Source organism: Podarcis vaucheri (genome assembly GCF_965113315.1).
Source record: "Podarcis vaucheri genome assembly, chromosome: 1".
Taxonomy (NCBI): Eukaryota; Metazoa; Chordata; class Lepidosauria; order Squamata; family Lacertidae; genus Podarcis; species Podarcis vaucheri.
Genome location: NC_138759.1, coordinates 91,539,541 through 91,557,997, shown reverse-complemented (window position 1 = coordinate 91,557,997; position 18,457 = coordinate 91,539,541). Strand labels below are relative to the sequence as shown.

General features: G+C 41.2%; 1 protein-coding gene across 3 annotated transcripts in view; it reads left to right on the top strand.

Annotated features, from left to right (window-relative positions):
* The window catches only part of CNTNAP5 (contactin associated protein family member 5), a 301,511-nt gene that overhangs the window by 231,768 nt on the left and 51,286 nt on the right, over nt 1-18,457 (top strand). For all 3 annotated transcript variants that reach the window (XR_014223512.1, XM_082238142.1, XM_082238141.1), the window contains one exon: nt 13,934-14,090. Coding sequence is in view for 2 of the 3 variants with exons in the window: in XM_082238142.1 (XP_082094268.1) it covers nt 13,934-14,090 (157 nt within the window). In the remaining variant the exon portion in view is untranslated. The remainder of the gene's footprint in view (nt 1-13,933; nt 14,091-18,457) is intronic.

Sequence of the window (18,457 nt, the reverse complement as noted above, 5' to 3'; positions counted from 1 at the left end):
TATCAAACAGTAAACAAAGTAGCCTTGCTTTCTTCTCCTGCCCTTTTGATATCTAATGGCCAAGATAGAAATAATGGTTAGCTCATATAAACACAAGGTGAGTGAAAAGGGGAAGGACCTGAAGAACTATGTGGGAGAACAGACATTTTAACTCCAGCCCTCACAACATGGATTGCAGGGATATATTTTTATAGTCAGTGGAGCTCCCTCTAGCAATGGTTGTTTAGGGGGATGGAATCATTGTTTTGAATCACTGCTTGGTCTCAATCCCATGGACAAAGGGTATTTATTAAATTCAGCCAGCATACTACAAGGAAATGCACAACTATAATGTACATTTAAACCAATTTTCCAAATGGATTGCACAATAAAAATGGATTTGACTCCTAGCTCTTTTTCCAGGAATGGCGATGAAATAATGTATCTCTCTTTTCTTTGTGCATTAGAGCACTGCTGGCTCCATAGTACAAAGATTGCTAGCCTAGCAAGAAAACATTTCAGCAAAAGGCTAAATATCTGCATGTGTGTTGACTTAATCCACATTTATACTTTTGGGTAATTGAGGCATATGAAGCAGAGTCTTCAGATAGACCTAGTAGAAGCATAATAAGCCTGTTTCTGCACTTCAGGGGGTAGCAAGAAAATTGTGATTGCTCATCCACTGCCAATAGTATATATCCTTTGTTTAAATGTGATTATCTATCCCATTTGTAGTATAAACCAGTCATTACTCCTAGCACAGAGTAAATATACAGCTCAGGACAAGGTTACTTGAGATACGTCCTTATACACAGTAGACCACTGTGGTCTGTGGTAGAGTTTCACCTTAAGATTCCAAAGAGGTTGGACCATTCAAGAGATATTGGTATTAAGAAATGAAGTCACTAGGTTGCAGGTGAAGAAATTAAGTTACAGTGGGGTCCAGTCATCATTTGGGTAAATTGAAGAGTGGGGAGCAATAGTGTGGGCACGGGAGAAGTCTGCCTAACTTTAAACTTTTAATGTTAGACAGTGGCATTCCCATAGGAGGCATGATATGTGAAAGGATAGATGGTTTGGGGCAGAGGGATGTGCAGTTTGGACTTACTGTAAATATCAACAATGTGAAAAATATCCTAATGAGAACCTCAATGTAGCTAGTATGGATGTTATTGGAAGACAGCTCTCTCCCATCGTTTCTGATCACTGGCCATGCAGGTTGGGGCAGGTGGGAGCTGGAACCCAACAACCCCTGGAGGCACTGGCTATCCCTCCAAAAGTCATGTCTAAGTCAATATGTTGCAGGACACAAACAATACGAAAGAGAAGGGTTTTTTTGTTTTTGTTTTTAAGGGTAAGTGAGTCTCCATCTATGGCACCAGGCTTATGTCCATCTTGGTCATCAAAATGTACAAAATGGAACAAAATGGAAGATACTCATTGAGGAGTGAATATACACTTTTGTATAGTTGCAAAGAGCTCTTTAAAAGAATCCAGAAAGTAGACATTTAGTAGCCACTTACCTTAACACAGCTTTTGAGGGCTTGACAGTTCTAAGCATAGCAAATGCTTTAGATATTCCAGTCCATGTTGGAACAGTTATGTTTGTTTTGAGTAGGGAATAAATGCACTCTCATTCTTCAGTCACAGCAAACCCCTGCATGTTGAATTTCACTGTGGTTTTTATCTTAATGGAGCCTGCAGAAAAGAATCACTGACCCTTCTATTCTTCATGCAGTTCAAAGTGTTCTGTTATTTTTCAGTGCTAAGGTATCTGACAGTTTCTTAAAACAGTGCCAACAGCTTACTGATGTTGATGAGGGGTTGTTTTTCCAACTCCTGAAAACTTTGTATAGCACAGCAAACCTATGGGGGGGGGATTGTGTTGCATTCCAATTCCAGTTCCACTACACCACTGCTTGAGTTTTCTGAGGCACCATCTCTCCTAGCCTCCATCCTTTCCCGTATGACCTGTTACTGCTTACTGTGAGATGCAGCTGTGTTAAAACATGCAGGGGGGTGCCTAGTGATCTGCTAATATTGCCTTATACTGAATCAGATCATTTGTTCATTTGGTCAATGAACAGCAGCCTCAGCAACCTTCCTAGCCTTGCCATTAAGACTATTCATGTCAAAAGAAGCTCATTTTTACTTGTCCCTTATATACTGTAGCAGGGGATTCACAATGTGTTGATTTTCTGCATCAGTGAAAAACACCTTTAATTTACTTGTACCAATTGACTGAGAGTTCTTATGTTTCTGCCTGTGTTATGGTGCCCAATTATCAAAGAGCCAGGGAGCTTAATGCTAGATTCAGTTTCTCTCAAATTTCCTTCACTGGGGTGTCTGAAACAGCATCAGAAGACTCTCTGGAGAATCTTTCAAAGCAATCTTGACAAATATTCTGAATATAGCACTACTAAAAATATAGAGTTCCTGTTTATTTCTAACTGTGTAACATTGAAAACTAACTACAAAATTATGTTCTTGCTACCTAAATTCAAAGTAATTCCATGTGAGCCATGTCAGATTTATATTCATACTATAAATGGTAGTGTGTAGGTTGAATAGCAAGGTGAATTGATCATGGTACCCTCCTATGTCACAGTGTGATGTCAATACCTCACCCATAAAGTCATGTGTAACTCTGTTGTCTATATATGTTTCTGAATGGAATAGCTCTCTGTTTTCTTGTGATCTAAGTCCTTTGGCTTAAATTAGGCTGCTTCGAATGTTGCTGGCAAAGAAGTGAAAAGCTCTGGATTTTTGTTTTTGTTAAACACATTAGTGGAGGATAGTATTTAAACTTAAAAGCTTTGTTTAAGGTTTGTTTGTGTGGTTTTTTTTATAAAAAAAAATCCTGCATTTCTCTGCGTTAACAAAACAAAACACCAGAGATCTTCAGAACTCAGTAGGCAGCATTCTAGACAGCTTCATGATGTTAGACCTATTGGGAACCAGTTGGATTCTTATAAGGCCTATCAGAGGATGAAAACAACCTCAGTAGAATAAAGGATGTTGGGAAGCTGCAAAGTTTTTTATTTTAAAAAAACAAAACATACAGACAAAAATATACACCAACTGGCCACCTCTTCATTCTTTACCTCTTCTTTAAGGTAAGTTATTTTTGCAGAGATGCTGGTTACTGTTAGGTGGATTTGTACCTGGTTGACTAACTGAAACCAAAGAAGGTGCTCACTAACGGTTTCTCATCATCCTGGAAAAAAAGTTGCAAGTGGAATGCTGCAGGGTTCTTTCCTGAGCCCCTTCCATTGAACATCTTTGTAAACAACTTGGATGAAAGAATTGAGAGAATGCTCCTCAAATTTGCAGATTACGCTAAATTGGAAGGGGTAGCTAACGTCTCTGAAGAAAGAATCTGAAGACAGATTGGAGAACTGGGCCAAAACTAAGAAAATGAATTTCAAGTTCTACATTCAGGCAAACGGAACCAGCTGCACAAATATGAGATGGGGGACACTTGGCTGGCAAGTAGTACATGGGAAAAGGATCCAGGGGTCTTAGTTTAACATGAGTCAACAGTGATAGAGCAGTAAAAAAAAAAGCTAGGGCTATTCTAAGCTGCATCAGCAGAACTACAGTGTCCCAATCAAGGGAAGTAATACAGTGGTGCCCCGCAAGACGAATGCCTCGCAAGACGAAAGGGTTTTTCAGTTTTGCATTGCTTCGCTAGACAAATTTCCCTATGGGCTTGCTTCGCAAGATGAAAACGTCTTGTGTTTTTTTCTTAAAGCCGCTTGAAGAGGCGCAGTTGCGACGGACTGTGCTTCGCAAGACGAAAAACATCGCAAGACGAAAAGACTCACGGAACGAATTAATTTCGTCTTGCGAGGCACCACTGTAGTACTGCTCTAGTCTGCCTTGGTCAGACCCCACCAGGAGTACTGTGTTTAGGGGGAGACCGCCTACATGGCATCAGGAGATTCTGCACTAACAAATGCAGCCTCCTCCTTGTTCACCAGCACAGCAGAAATCAGAGCCGACTTAAGTATATCTGGCGCGGTTGTACAAAGATCCCTCCGGCACCCTCCCGCCATTTCCCAGAGTTGCTGACCTTTTTACTGCACTGCTGGCAGCTTTGTGAGGCTGGAGGAGGCAGGCAGCGACTGGAGGGCAGCTCCTCCGGTGGGGAAGAGGCAGAGGCTCTGGGCATGGTGCTGTTTCAGCAAGGTGGGCAGGGGCAGCGAACTGATGCCAGGAAGCACCACGCCCAGCCTCCGCCTCTTCCCTGGTGCCCTCCAGAACTTGGTGGCCCCCGCCACCAGCTTCTATGGGCAAGACGCCCCTGGCAGAAATACTTCTGAAAGTGCCATGACAGAATGAGGGAAGAGTAGCGACGTGCAGATCAATGTAATTTTTTCTTTCATTTTTTGGTCCTGTGCTCTGGTGTGAGCCAACTGACTCACACCCACAGTGCAGAACCAAAAAAGTGCATCTTTTGGTCCTGCACTTTGGCGTGACCATACCAAATAAGCCAAAATGGGACATCTGGTATTGGGATCAAAAGCTGGGGTGGCTCATGTCATTCTAGGGTGCCCCTCTTAAAGTGGGACACTTGGAGGGTATGAGGGCCCAGAACAGCCTTATGAGAAACATCTGAGGGAGTTGGGTATGTTTAGCCTGGAAAAGAGTAACCAATAGACATTTTCAACTATCCAAAGGGCTGTCGCACAGAAGATGGAGCACGTTTGCTTTCTCCTAGAATCATAGAATCATAGAGTTGGAAGAGACCACAAGGGCCATCGAGTCCAACCCCCTGCCAAGCAGGAAACACCATCAGAGCACTCCTGACATATGGTTGTCAAGCCTCTGCTTAAAGACCTCCAAAGTAGGAGACTCCACCACACTCCTTGGCAGCAAATTCCACTGTCGAACAGCTCTTACTGTCAGGAAGTTCTTCCTAATGTTTAGGTGGAATCTTCTTTCTTGTAGTTTGGATCCATTGCTCCGTGTCCGCTTCTCTGGAGCAGCAGAAAACAACCTTTCTCCCTCCTCTATGTGACATCCTTTTATATATTTGAACATGGCTATCATATCACCCCTTAACCTCCTCTTCTCCAGGCTAAACATGCCCAGCTCCCTTAGCCGTTCCTCATAAGGCATCGTTTCCAGGCCTTTGACCATTTTGGTTGCCCTCCTCTGGACACGTTCCAGTTTGTCAGTGTCCTTCTTGAATTGTGGTGCCCAGAACTGGACACAGTACTCCAGGTGAGGTCTGACCAGAGCAGAATACAGTGGCACTATTACTTCCCTTGATCTAGATGCTATACTCCTATTGATGCAGCCCAGAATTGCATTGGCTTTTTTAGCTGCCGCGTCACACTGTTGGCTCATGTCAAGTTTGTGGTCAACCAAGACTCCTAGATCCTTTTCACATGTACTGCTCTCAAGCCAGGTGTCCCCCATCTTGTATAAGACCCAAACCAATATATTCAAGTTACAAGAAAGGAGATTTGGATTAAACATCAAGCAGAACTTTATGGTGGTAGTTGCTGGTTGATAGTAGAACGGACTCCCTTGGAAGGTAGAGGGCTCTCCTTCCTTGGAAGTTTTTAAGCCGAGGTTGGGTGGCCATCTGTCATGGATGCTTTAGTTGGGATTCTTGCATTGCAGGGGGTTGAACTAGATGACCCTCAGGGTCTCTTCCAGCTCTTCAGTTCTATGAGTTTATGAAAGCAGGGGACACATCTGCTCCCTCAAGAGATTTTACTTCCCCGACAAAAAGCTACTGGCCCCATTTTCTTGCAATTTGGTAGATTTAATACAATCAGGCAGACTCTTGTGCTCTGAAAATTTCATCTACTTTGTTGATTAGATTTCCCATTATAGAGAATGGGGATAGAAGAGCTGGTTTTCTACTCTGTTGGTTGGAATACTAGTTGCAGTTCAAAGCAGAAAGAGCACAAAGCAACTCAAGAATGTGTGGGGTAGGATTCAGCTAAGTTGTTGCATGCACAGAACAAGGTCTGCTCATGCAATGGGTCTTTCTCACCTCTTCTCCCCCTATAACTTGCTATACCCTATAAATTTGCTCCGGAGAGCTGGATGAGCCTCCTGAGCAGGTTTTGGGGTGCACAAGGGGAGGAGAAAGGGAAAGTCCTATTGTAGGAGAGGACCTCAGTCCTCACATGCATACCCCATTAGCACTGCATTGAATTCTACCCATATCATTCCCCCCTGCAAAAAAAAGCACAGGTACAAACACAAGGCAAATTTTGGGTTCTATGCCCAGTAATAATAAATTGCAACATCAAGAGGTTAATCAAAAATGCATATAGCCTAAATATATATACTAAATATAAGATGGCATTATCACAGTACTAGTTAAGGTAACACACCATTCTTAAATATTGTCATTATGCAGCCAAGCTATACAGCTCAACAATATTTTCTCAAAATATGTTTTCTATAGCTGTTGGTATACCAACAATCCCAAAGATTTCAGCGCTAGCACATCAGATTTCAAAGATTGGCTAGAAAGATGACACTTGGCTAACTATCCATCACGGACAACAGGCAAGATGAACTGGACTACCTTAGTCAATGATAGGAGGATTGCATGTCATTCCTTCCACAGCTGTTGCTTTTCTGGAAATGTAAATCTTTGGTCTTTGAGGCTGCAGTCCCACTATACCATTTACTTGAGAATAATCTCCATTGAACTCAATGGATTTTACCTCTGAGAGGATATGTACAAGATTGCCATGTTAGGGATTCTGTTAGTCTAATAGATGATTGCAAAATGTGACTTTGCAAGCTGGCTTGCAATTTTGTTATTTTTCTATACTCTTCTATTTTGTCAGGTAGGGTATACATAAATGACAAATAAATGCTTATCAAAAATGTGTCAGGAATAGTGACAAAAATAGCATCCCCCCCCATTTTCCCGCACACCATCTAGCAAGTAAAAACATGACGGTGTCATTGCAATCCAAATTTCCAGCCTCTTACACCACTTCGGTGACTAGTATTTATAGAAATAGGAAAACTCAGAAGTCTGACAATATCACATACAGCTTTTCAGTTACTAAATGTTACAGAGAAGAAAGATAGATCTAGGGCAGCTTTATTTTTGCTGCAGCAGCCATACATCTTTCCTCATGTGCAGGAATTAAATAAAGAGGTCAGGGGCTGACAGTTATGTATCTTCTATCAAACTGTATTGGATGGGGGGGGGGGTTGATGACTACAGAGCTTGTATGGAACAGCATTTGTTGAAACAAACTCTCCATAGCTGTTCTGCTTTTTGTATCAGCTTTCTTTTCTTCCCATTCCCTTTGCTTTCTCTTTTCTGAGCCCAGTTCTCTCTTTGTTGCGCCTGATATAAAAACCCTAATGTGTCTATTATGAGTGAATTCTCTGTCTTATAGAATGGGAATTGGGGTGGGGAGAGATATAGCAACTCTTAATGTGCTTATCGGTGCAATCAGTTTCCATCTGCTATTTTGAACAAAATAAATATGTTATAGAAAATAACATGAACATTGAATCAAGCTGCAGTGCTTTGCCACAAGTGGTTTTTTATTCATAGACACGTAAAGTTAAATTCCTGCTGTGCAAGACCATGGGTGGCTTGCAGAACTTAATATACTCTTCATGAAGAAAGAAATATCTTAGAACTTTCAGTGAAGAGAAGGAGATTTGTTTCTTTCAAATTCAACCCTGTGCTTTAAAATTGAGAATGAGGGAGTAAGACAAATATGAGTATTATTTATGGTTGTGTTGCATCTCCTTCTCCCCCACTCCTGACCAGGCAGGTCTGATCCTGCAGAGTGCTTCTTCCTTCTGAATAGCAACTGATGCTGTGCAGGACTGAATCCTTTCATGTACCAAATGGGGTTATATCCTGGGTGGTGCTGCTTCTTCACAAGTGGCCTCCCTGTGGGGTGGTGGTTCAGGTGGACGAGACAAGGAGAGGCTTGGCAGGAAGAAGTAGAGGTTGAGCAGGAAAGGTATCCACTCATCCTCACCCTTGCCTTGTCCCATGAAGACATGGTAGCCTTGGAGGTCCCTTTTTTCATGGTTTCTCCTTATTTTTGCCCATTCTGGCCTCTCCTTCCTATGCCCTGACAGCCCTGCATCACTTTGTGCCATCCTGTGGTGAACTGGGGCTATCTTAACCCAAGTCAACTGATGCCCAGATTCCCCCAAATCAGCCGACTTTGGTTCAAAACTGAGGCTTTGGCTGAATCCAGCACACAACCCTGCTGTACGGGCCTGAGAGAGTGGTGCAGAGGTTGTTGTGTGTGCGCGCATGCGTGCATCCACACGCGCACACGCATGCGCCAGAGTCCATCATCCCTGACCATTAAATATGCTGGCTGAAGCTGATGGGAATTGGAATGCAACAACATTTGGAGCAGGCATAGGCAAACTTGGCCCTCCAGATTTTTTGGGACGACAACTCCCATCATCCCTGACCACTGGTCCTGTTAGCTAGGGATGATGGGAGTTGTAGTCCCAAAACATCTGGAGAGCCAAGTTTGCCTATGCCTGATCTGGAGCATATCGGGCTACCCCTGCAACAATGTATAAAGCATAAGTAATGCACTTTTAAGTCAGCTAGGAAAAATATTTATTCTTCTCTTGACTAAAGGAAATTTCCCTAATGTCTCAAAGGTTTATCCCTTTTTGCTATGAGTTCAGATGCCACCTTTTTTAAAAAAAACACCACCACAATGAAGGGATTGTGGATCCTTGAAAACACCATCTTTGAGGAGAAATCTCCAAGATGTTAATTGTGTTATAACTGTTCTAAGAATTTGAATTTGAAACTTGTTATGTCTACACACAGCATTGGCAAATTCCAAGCATGTAAAAGTAAATACATATATATTGGGTAGCCATCTTGTGCTAAATAAATTGAATCATGCTTTACTAAGGTCTACGCAAAAGGTAGGTAGCACATGTGTTGTATCTTTTGCCATTGAGAGCCAGTGCCTTAGAACAGACCCTTTTTGCTGGAAGTTTTGTTTTTATTTTGGTCCACTTAAGGTGTTTGTGGTAAGCATATATGAGGGCACACTGTGGAGCAACAAAAACGCAACAGTATAATTATATTGCTTCTGAACAGCATGTTAAGCAAATACACTCAAGGAATAGCATAATTAAATCCTTCTAAAGCATGTGTTAAAGTTCTTTGTTGAACCTATATGAGGGTCTCTATGACCCTCATTCCTCTCTTTATTGCAGTTCAAGTGAGTTACTATTTCATTTCTTAGTGGCAGAATCAGATGCTACAAGAGATACTTAAAAAGATACATTAGACCATAGAAGTCTATTCCCTATCCTTTGTCAGATAGTTCCCTCCAGTGTATTAGCAAGTTCTCTATTTAGCCTGGTTTTAAATTACTCAAGCTTTGGCAAGTCTACTACTATCAAAGACTTTCATATATCTTTTGGTTGGTTTAGTACAATAAAATAGATATAGTCAAACACAGAGAAGACGTTATAAAACTGTTCATTCTTAATACCCCAGCGATGGCTGTTTATCATATGATTATGCTCTAGTTTAATGATCCTATCCAAGAGGCAATAATATGCAGCTTGACTTTGATTAATGTTCACCATTATTTCCTAATAGCCACACAAAGTTGTATTTTAAAGCTAAATATTGTCTTCCCCCGAATTAGCACATTTTTAATTAGGCAGATAACTTCTGTCGTGTCTATTTAAATTGTCAGTTAAATTAGATTGCTAATCCTAAATACACTTGGATGTTCCTGCAATTTCTATAAAAGGCATAGCAAACAGTTGATTGGGCAGGATCTGGTGCACTCCCCCCCCCCGTTAGCCCTTCAAGGAAAAGAAAGACTCATCTTGTAGAATATCAATTGGTTCCAAGACTAGGTAGCACTAGTGTGCCCCAACCACAGTGTTTGGCTTAAACCCTAATTCAGGGTTTGTCTCAAGGGTCTGAGTCCTCTTTCTTCCCTCCACCCTTTTCCTACTGGGAAATTTAGACATGGCTATAGCTATTTGGGGCTTTTTTGACAGAAGTGAATGGAATTTGCAGGTATAGACGCCTTTTCAAAGTGAATAAAACTTGCCAAATAGGTCCAGAGGCTTTTGTGCTGGCTGTCGTTAAAGTTGGTTTGCTTTAAAAAAGAACAGAATCTATAACTTTTTAATATGGGGCAGGATTGGTTAAAATTTGTCCCTTCTGAGGCATGGCTCCTCCAATTTCCAGAAGAATATTTGCAGTACTTGTCCTACAAGGGCAGCCATCACAGTTTTAGGATGGAAATTCCTTAATCTCCCCAAGTGTTCTGTAAGCAATATGCCTGAGAAAAGTGTCCTTGAGTAAGAAACCTGCTAGACTGCAGATGAATTGGTTCTGGGCCATTTGTGCGGGCGTCTCCACTCCCATTGTTCAGCCCGGACACTGAGGTCCAGCTCTGAGGACCTTCTGGTGGTTTCCTCACTGTGAGAAGTAAGGTTACAGGGAACTAGGCAGAGGGCCTTCTTGGTAGTCGCCCTGCCCTGTGGAACACCCTCCCATCAGATGTCAAGGAAATAAACAACTATCTGACTTTTAGAAGACATCTGAAGGCAGCCCTGTTTAGGGAAGTTTTTAATGTTTGATGTTTTATCATGTTTTTAATATTCTGTTGGGAGCCGCCCAGAGTGGCTGGGGAAAATAAATTATTATTATTATTATTATTATTATTATTATTATTATTATTATTATATTATTATTATTATTATTATTATTATTATTATTATTATTATTCCTTTAAAGATGATTTTGTGGCGAGAAGAAGTAATGGGTTTGTTTTTTGAGTAAAACAATTCCTTCTGATTAGTCACAGAGGAGCTCTTCCTCTCAACCTTCTTCATTCTCATCCTGACATCATCCATAAACTTAGAGACATAAGATTTGCTCTTGCAAAGCTATTCCTTTCCTGAATGCACTGGGATTGGAGAGCACTAGTCATAAAATTGACTTTGATTTCATAATGTACTGATCTGTCACAAAGGACCTCTCTCTCTATACCTTTTCCCCACACTGGTGTCTGCTCTCCCTTCCCTCATTATTCTGGTGTTCTAGTAAGCTTAAACACAATACATTCACTTTCAGCAACTGCTTTTCTGCAGCATTTTGTATGTGTGCATGTGCCTGTGTATGTCTGGATTGATGAGGTGCCATGGAACACTTCAGGGTTCCTCCCTTTGAATTTTACCATCTCATAGAGATTCCACTTTGCCTCTGGCAAGCCCAAAATACCTCTGAGGTTTCCCATTTTGCTCCAGGATTCTTCTTACTCTGATGCACACCCCTGCTAGCTGAATGATTGGTTTCCAGCATAGAAAGGGATAGGAAGGTATCATAGTTTGCCATCCACTTGCATACCATCATCTCTCTCTCTCTCTCTCTGTGCTGCAATTGTATGCAAGAATAATTTTAAAAGAACGTGTTGACAGTAATACACATTAATATTCCAACTTGTATTCACAAGTTCGAAAAATGCAAAACTGAAAGATATATGCTAGGGGAATTCATATTGTCGTCTTTTCTGTTTTTAGAATGAGTACCATTGGGCATTAGGCAAAGCCCTTGTTTCCTAATTTGTGATGACCTGATAATCATTCTTCTCTCTTTGTTTCATTGTTTGCAATACTGAAATTTGAAAGCAATAGGATCTGTGGGAAAGCAGTGGGCATTGCAAACCTGACTGAGCGGTTTGCTGAAGCTTCTCTTAATTAGTCCACTGCAATTAGTAATTAACCTCGTTTCATGTTTCATGTTTTTTATTATTATTAAAAAAATGTTGTTATGAATACATATAATGCAATTAGCTCTTGCTAACATTTTCAATATACAAGAAGCTAGCCTGCATAAAATTCAAACCATTTTTGCATGTCAGTTCTTTTATTTTTCATGTATCAGTACCTAGCTACATTTATAGCTGATAAATGAGTTAAGGAGTAGAGATCAGAAAGTTCTATTTCAAAATGTTAATCTTTGGAAAATTTTCATTCAATGGCTTTGGGTTTCTTTCTGCCTTTTTTATTTCATGGATCTTACTCACCTACAGTCCCCCAAGGCCCAAACTCCAGCTATTTACATATGAACTTTCCTGATTTATTTAGTCTTATTTTCATTCTGCAAAGTTTGTCTCAAAACTCTGTATAAGGTATATCTCTGCCTATGTCTATATCTCTTCTAGGAACTGTGCATACTCCGGGCAACACGGGGCTGAGTCATGTACAACTAATAATTATATTCAGTGATTTTTTTTCTGGGGGGACACTGGGGTACGCATACCCCTAAGCATTTTATAAATCTAAGTTTGACCTCATCGAGGGACTGTATTTCAATATGAGTAGGAAAATGAGAGTACCCCTAAACATTTCTTTTAGGGAAAAAAGCACTGATTGTATTATTTTATATTAATGTGTTGGCAGCGTAAGCTGTAGAAGCCATTTTTTATTCTATGTTAGTCAAGTTAAAATCAAGCAAGTTTATATTGGTATTTATTGGCCATTGCTAAATGTCTCCAAAATGTAATACAGGTGTTTCAAGAAAGGAGATCCTTGTATTGCATGGGGTTGGACTAAATAACCCTTGGGGTCCTTTCTAACTTTACAATTCTATTATTCTAATAGTATTCATGACCATTGCAATAGGGTCTGGTGTGGAAAATATTTCAAATAAAGATCCTCAAATTAGGAGCTCTGTGAACATGTGTTTAACACAACACATTGTATAGATGTGTGCGTAGATACACAAGTAGATCTGGTAATATTACGCTGCTCACTCAATGAGGGATGGAGCTTCTAGCTCCATCATATCACTGTCCATGGCAGCCCCACACATTGGAGACCAAACATCTGATGCAGGGAGCCAGTTGTACTAACATAGGCTCCCTACACAATTTAGAATTGGCCATAGTCAACATTGAAACTTAGCCTTACCAAAATACTTGGCTCAAATGAAGTCCTGCAGTTACTTTCAAACTTTACTTCTACCCACTTCCATCAGTTGTCAACATAGTTAAGGAAGCCTGGTGGAATTTTACACTGCTAATAACAACAACTTTATTTTTTTAGATGCCACCCATCTGACTGGGTTGCCACTTTGGCTGGCTGTAAATGTGCATAATGAATGTGCAGTTATTCTTTTTTCATATAGGTTTCTAAAAATGCAGTGTTTGATTAGAAACTCTACCCTTACAACTATTCGCATCTCCTGTAGACCAGAGTTTAGCCAACATGGTACCTCCAACCTGGACATTGGACATGTTGGCTGGGGCTGATGGGAGTTGGAGTCCGACCACACCTGTAGAGCACCATGTTGGCCACGCCTGTTTTTGGCACTTCCTCAAATTGTTCTGGGAACTAAATGGTTTTATACACCTCTGTGATACAACAAGTAACTTTCCCATTTTAGAGAATACAGTGGTACCTCCAGTTACGAATTTAATTCATTCCGGAGGTCCGTTCTTAAGCCGAAACCGTTCTTAACATGAGGCGCGCTTTCGCTAATGGGGCATCCCGCTGCTGCCGCGCCACTGGCAGGTGAATTTCGCTTGCATCCTGGGGTACCTACAACTAGGGGCATCTACTTCCGGGTTAGCGGAGCTCATTACCCGAAGCATTCGTAAGGAGGACAGTACGTAACCCGAGGTTCCACTGTAGTTTGGTGATATCATTCATTTAAATATATTTTAAAACATGGGATGCTTTGAAATCACCACTCTCTTAGTTAAGATCAGGATGTCCAAAAACATATTAGGTATGGCTGAATATGTAAATTTGAAACATTGGATTCAATATGCTGACCTTCAGATTTCCAATGTTTATTTTAAATCAGATTCAAAATTATATTCCATCCCAGCTGTAGCAAGAACAAGGACTTCTTACATCTTTTCCCGATTTGCCTACTGACTTCAGATTTCTTATGGCAGTTCTGCTCTTTTTGTTTCCCCAGATGGAATGCCATTTGTTTGGTGGGTTGGTCGAGCCAATGAGAAGCATCCTTACTGGGGAGGGTCTCCTCCTGGAGCCCAGCGCTGTGCATGTGGACTGGAGGAAAGCTGCCTGGATCTGAGATACTTCTGTAACTGTGATGCAGATAAGGACGAATGGTAACTATGGAGATTTGCCCTACACCAATAAAACAGAAGTGAATAAATTAATGCGTAAACTTATGAAAAGGGTTGTGCAAGTTTAGTAGGAATAATTAGAGGGTGGATTCTGAGCTTCCCATTTTTGGATCTCTGTTGTGATTGCTTTGAAATTGCAGTGCTGGTACTAACCCAGAAGACCTTCAGAGAGAGTTGTATACAATTTTATGGCCTAAGGTTTCAGTACAGTATGTTTTTAGTCTGCATCCAGCTCTATATCAGTTAATTTCCAGAAGGTTGACCAAGAGCACTTTTTTCTACCACTCTTGCATCAAACTAGGACTACAAAGGCATATACGGCATTCTTGATGGGCATTCCCAAACTATGTAGAATTTCTACCCCCAGAGGCAAGCCAAGACCTGAACACCAACACCTTCTGGGGAAAGTATATACCTTTGGGTTTGCCAGCTCTTCTGCCTGAAATGCAGATTGGTCTCCTTCACTGAAATGAATGAAGAGCTCCATGAGTGGGAATGACCCTTGTATATATACTGTATGAATGCATTTTCATTTCTGGTTTCATTCTCCTGTCTGCAGTAAATATGTCAGCATCGCCCTTGAGCCAGTGTCACCAACTGGACTCATCCACTTCAGCCCCGACTGGGCTAGGCGAGCTGGGTAGCACTTCCAGAGACCACCTTCTGCACAGGAACAGGTCAAAGTGCTGTGGACTCACAGCTTAGAGTTGTGAGCACCGGATTCACGTCCACAAGAAGACAGTCGTCACACAGCAGAGTATAGCAGAGTCTAGCAGAGCATATAAACGACTTGGAGAGCAGCTCTGTAGAATATCTTCTTTATTCTATAACTACAACCATAATACACAACTATATACAGAGCTAAATGAGGTCTAAACTAAAAAACTGAACTGCACTGAGTGTCTGCAGCTGCTCTTAGCAGCAACCTTATCTATACACACAATCTCTAACACTCAGTCTCTCTCTCTCTCACACTGACTGACTGACTGATGTTAGGCTGGAGCGGAATAAGTAGAGAGCAGAACACCGCCCCTCCTCTCTGGAAAATCACCAGACTCATCAGCAGATTCTTGGATATGGGAGGGGTGAAATCTCCTCAAAATATATAATTCTCTTGAGCAAAGCAGTTCCACAAAGTATAAGTTTCTGCATTACCTTCAGTTAAATAATTTATACAGTATTTGGTTTGGAATTTTTGGAAGGGAAGAAAGCTGAAAAACAGCACATAACAAGTAGAAACTCTCCCATCTTCAAATTGTTACACTTTGAAGAATAAAAATTGTTCAGTTTTGACACCTGTCCTATATTACAGAAAAATTATAATGCAGTAAGAAAATGGCAAAGTTGGGGGGAAATAGATTTTGTAGAACTGGAAAATGAATAAAAACCCCCACAGTTAAAATTATTTGTGATATATAGAATAGCTACCATCTATCTCTTTCTTCTACCATAGAAGCCATTCTATATCACAGATAATTTTGACTGTGGTGCTTTGTTCATTGTCTATTTCTGCAATATCCCCCCTTTTTAGTTCACCACAGATTTATGCTGCACTAGTATAATTTGCCATCTATATCAATCAGTGTCAGTTTTGAATGTGTCTGTTCTGTCTGGCTTCCACATTAGTCTGAAATATTTTATTAAAAAATCTGCACAAGAATATATCCCCATGTATGCGTTTTTAAATATATATTTATTCTAATGTACACATTTTCTTACAAAATCCAAGAGATAATTGCAATTTGATCTGCACATTAGTCTGGGAGGTGTTTATCAGGTCAATATGCATCAGAATGCACAGAAATTGAATTCCTCAAGCCACCCTGGCAGGATTCCTGCCTTTATAAGGGAATGAGCTCAGTGTTGCAGTGGTGGAAAGCATGGTTAAAAGTTTAATTAACAAGTCTTCCTGAAGCAGAATGACTTGTACAAAGGCATATCTTCTCTCACTACCCTATTAGAGTCTTTTGAGAGTGTCAACCAGCATACTGATAGAGGTGATCCAACTGACATTGTGTACTTAAACTTTCAAAAAGCTTTTGACAATGTACCTCACCAAAGGCTCCTGAGTAAACTTAGCATACATGGATTAAGAGGAGAGGTCCTCTTATGGCTCAGTGACTGGTTTAGAAACAGGAAACAGAGCGTAGGCATAAATGGATATCCAAAGATGAGCAGTGAACAAGACTGGTTCACCTTTTCCCTTTCTTTAACATTGCTTGAGACAGAAATCAACAAGAGTTCTCCTAGATGGAAAGTGCATCACAGGAATCCCTGTGGTGTCTCAGAGGTTTTGAGGCATGCATATACATGTGAAGCCAGCCTTGCAAGACAGCAGACTCTCAAAGCATACCCACTGTTGGCACCAATACAAGCTTCTCTCCTGTGCAGATAAGCAGCAGTAGGTGCACAGGGGAGAGAGATCCAGATCAGAAATGCAGTGGAGGCAAAATGTTAAAGCTCCCTCCCCCACAACATGGTTCTGATCTAGGAAGAGATGTATGCAGGAAGTGGTGTTATACAGAGGGATCGTCCAGATGGGTGCTTGCTCTGTGCCTAGAAAGCACGGGTCTGGGTGATTTTCCACTTGCCCCATCCTTTCTAGGCATGGGTCTGAACGGATTTTCATTTCCCCTGCCACACCCCCCCCCCCCAGAAAACCCACCACGTAGCACTAAATCAGAGCAGACACCAATCCAGAGAAAAGCTGATTGAGGTTTGCTCTGATTCAGCAGTAAAGATTGAGTTTTCCTGGGGAAGAGTGGTGGGACAAATGGAAGTATGGACAAGCCCTGAATCTGACCATTCGTTGGTTCATCTAACTCAGTATTGTCTACAATGACAATTTCTCTCTAGAGTTTCAGACAGGCTCACTTCTAGTCCTATCTGGAGGGATGCCAGGGATGGAACACGGGACCTTCTGCATGCAAGGCAGACACTTTCCCACTCAGCTACTTCAGGAGCTCCAGCATCTGAAATTTAATTGCATAAAACAATCACTCAGTTGCTAACATACCTTGTTTGGCCATATGTTTGCAAAGGACCCCTTGTCACTCTGGAAATCAAGTGAGAGCCCAGGCTCATGTCCTGCTTTTGTCACAGTCATGTGTCCTTTGAATTGTGCTTCCCTAGTATGATAGAATTGATGTTCAGAATTACTATTATTTTATTAGAATGCATTCCACTACTGGTAGGGATGTTTCTGATCAGGACACTAAGGTGGGTAACAAAGTAAATAAGCAGCAATTGTGTTGTTATACCAACCTGCACTGATAGACCTTTTAGTGTTTTTGTGTTCCCTTCTGTCAGATACAAGAGGGTCTTGGGCTAGAATAGGAATGGGCAACCTTTGAATCAGCAATGTGACTGAACTCCAACTCTGATAATCTGTGCTGGCCAGGGCTGATGGGAGTTTAAGTCAACCAACATATGGAGGAAAACATGCTAGCCACCATTTGGGATTATTGAGCTTTCTAGATAAGCCTGACCTTAATGTTATTAACCTTCTAACACCACAGTTATTCCATTATTAACTATAGCATCCTGTTTACTATAATGCCTGTTGAACTTTCAGAAGCTTGCATGGCTACAGGGTGCATGTAAGAATCTCATTAAGCTATCTTCCATTGCATTTTTAATCATCTATAGTGTGCTAGTCTCAAACTTTCAGGATTTGTTTTATTGGCTTCTTTCCCATTTACATAGCTGCAGACATCTGCTGATAGTACATATTTTCCAAGTGTACTGTATCTATCACAAATTTCATTAAATATCTATGCCACTGAGCCTAGCTACCCACTAGAGGTTTCATTAATGCAAAAGGAGAAGATATACCAATAGGGGTACCATAAGGGATGAAATTATATTTAATGACACCACTACCCTACCATCTGTTGGGCAGGAGGGGAGAGACTGTGAATATCACATCTAGAGACATGACCAGTTTATAATACTGCAGGAACTTGGAATACAGAGAATGAGCTTTTCTGAATATCAACATAGAAGGGAAAAAATAGTTCTGTAAGGATGCTGTCCAACTTCTTACTTGTCATTTAATAACTGTTGTTGCTTATTCATCTGCTTAATGCAAATCTGAAATAGTAGGTCGCATTTGAAACATGTAATGAGTTCAGCCCAGTAGACTAGTTAATTTCCTTACCATTTGGATGTCGCACATAGTTCTGGGTGTGCATGGACAAGGTGCTGTCTGAAACAATGGCGTAGCGTTGGTTGTCAGCACCCGGGGCAAGGCAAGTAATTTGCGCCCCCTAACCCATGGATTTGCGCCCCCTAACCCGTGGATTTGCGCCCCCTAACCCTAACCCCCAGATGTTGCGCCCGGTGCGGCC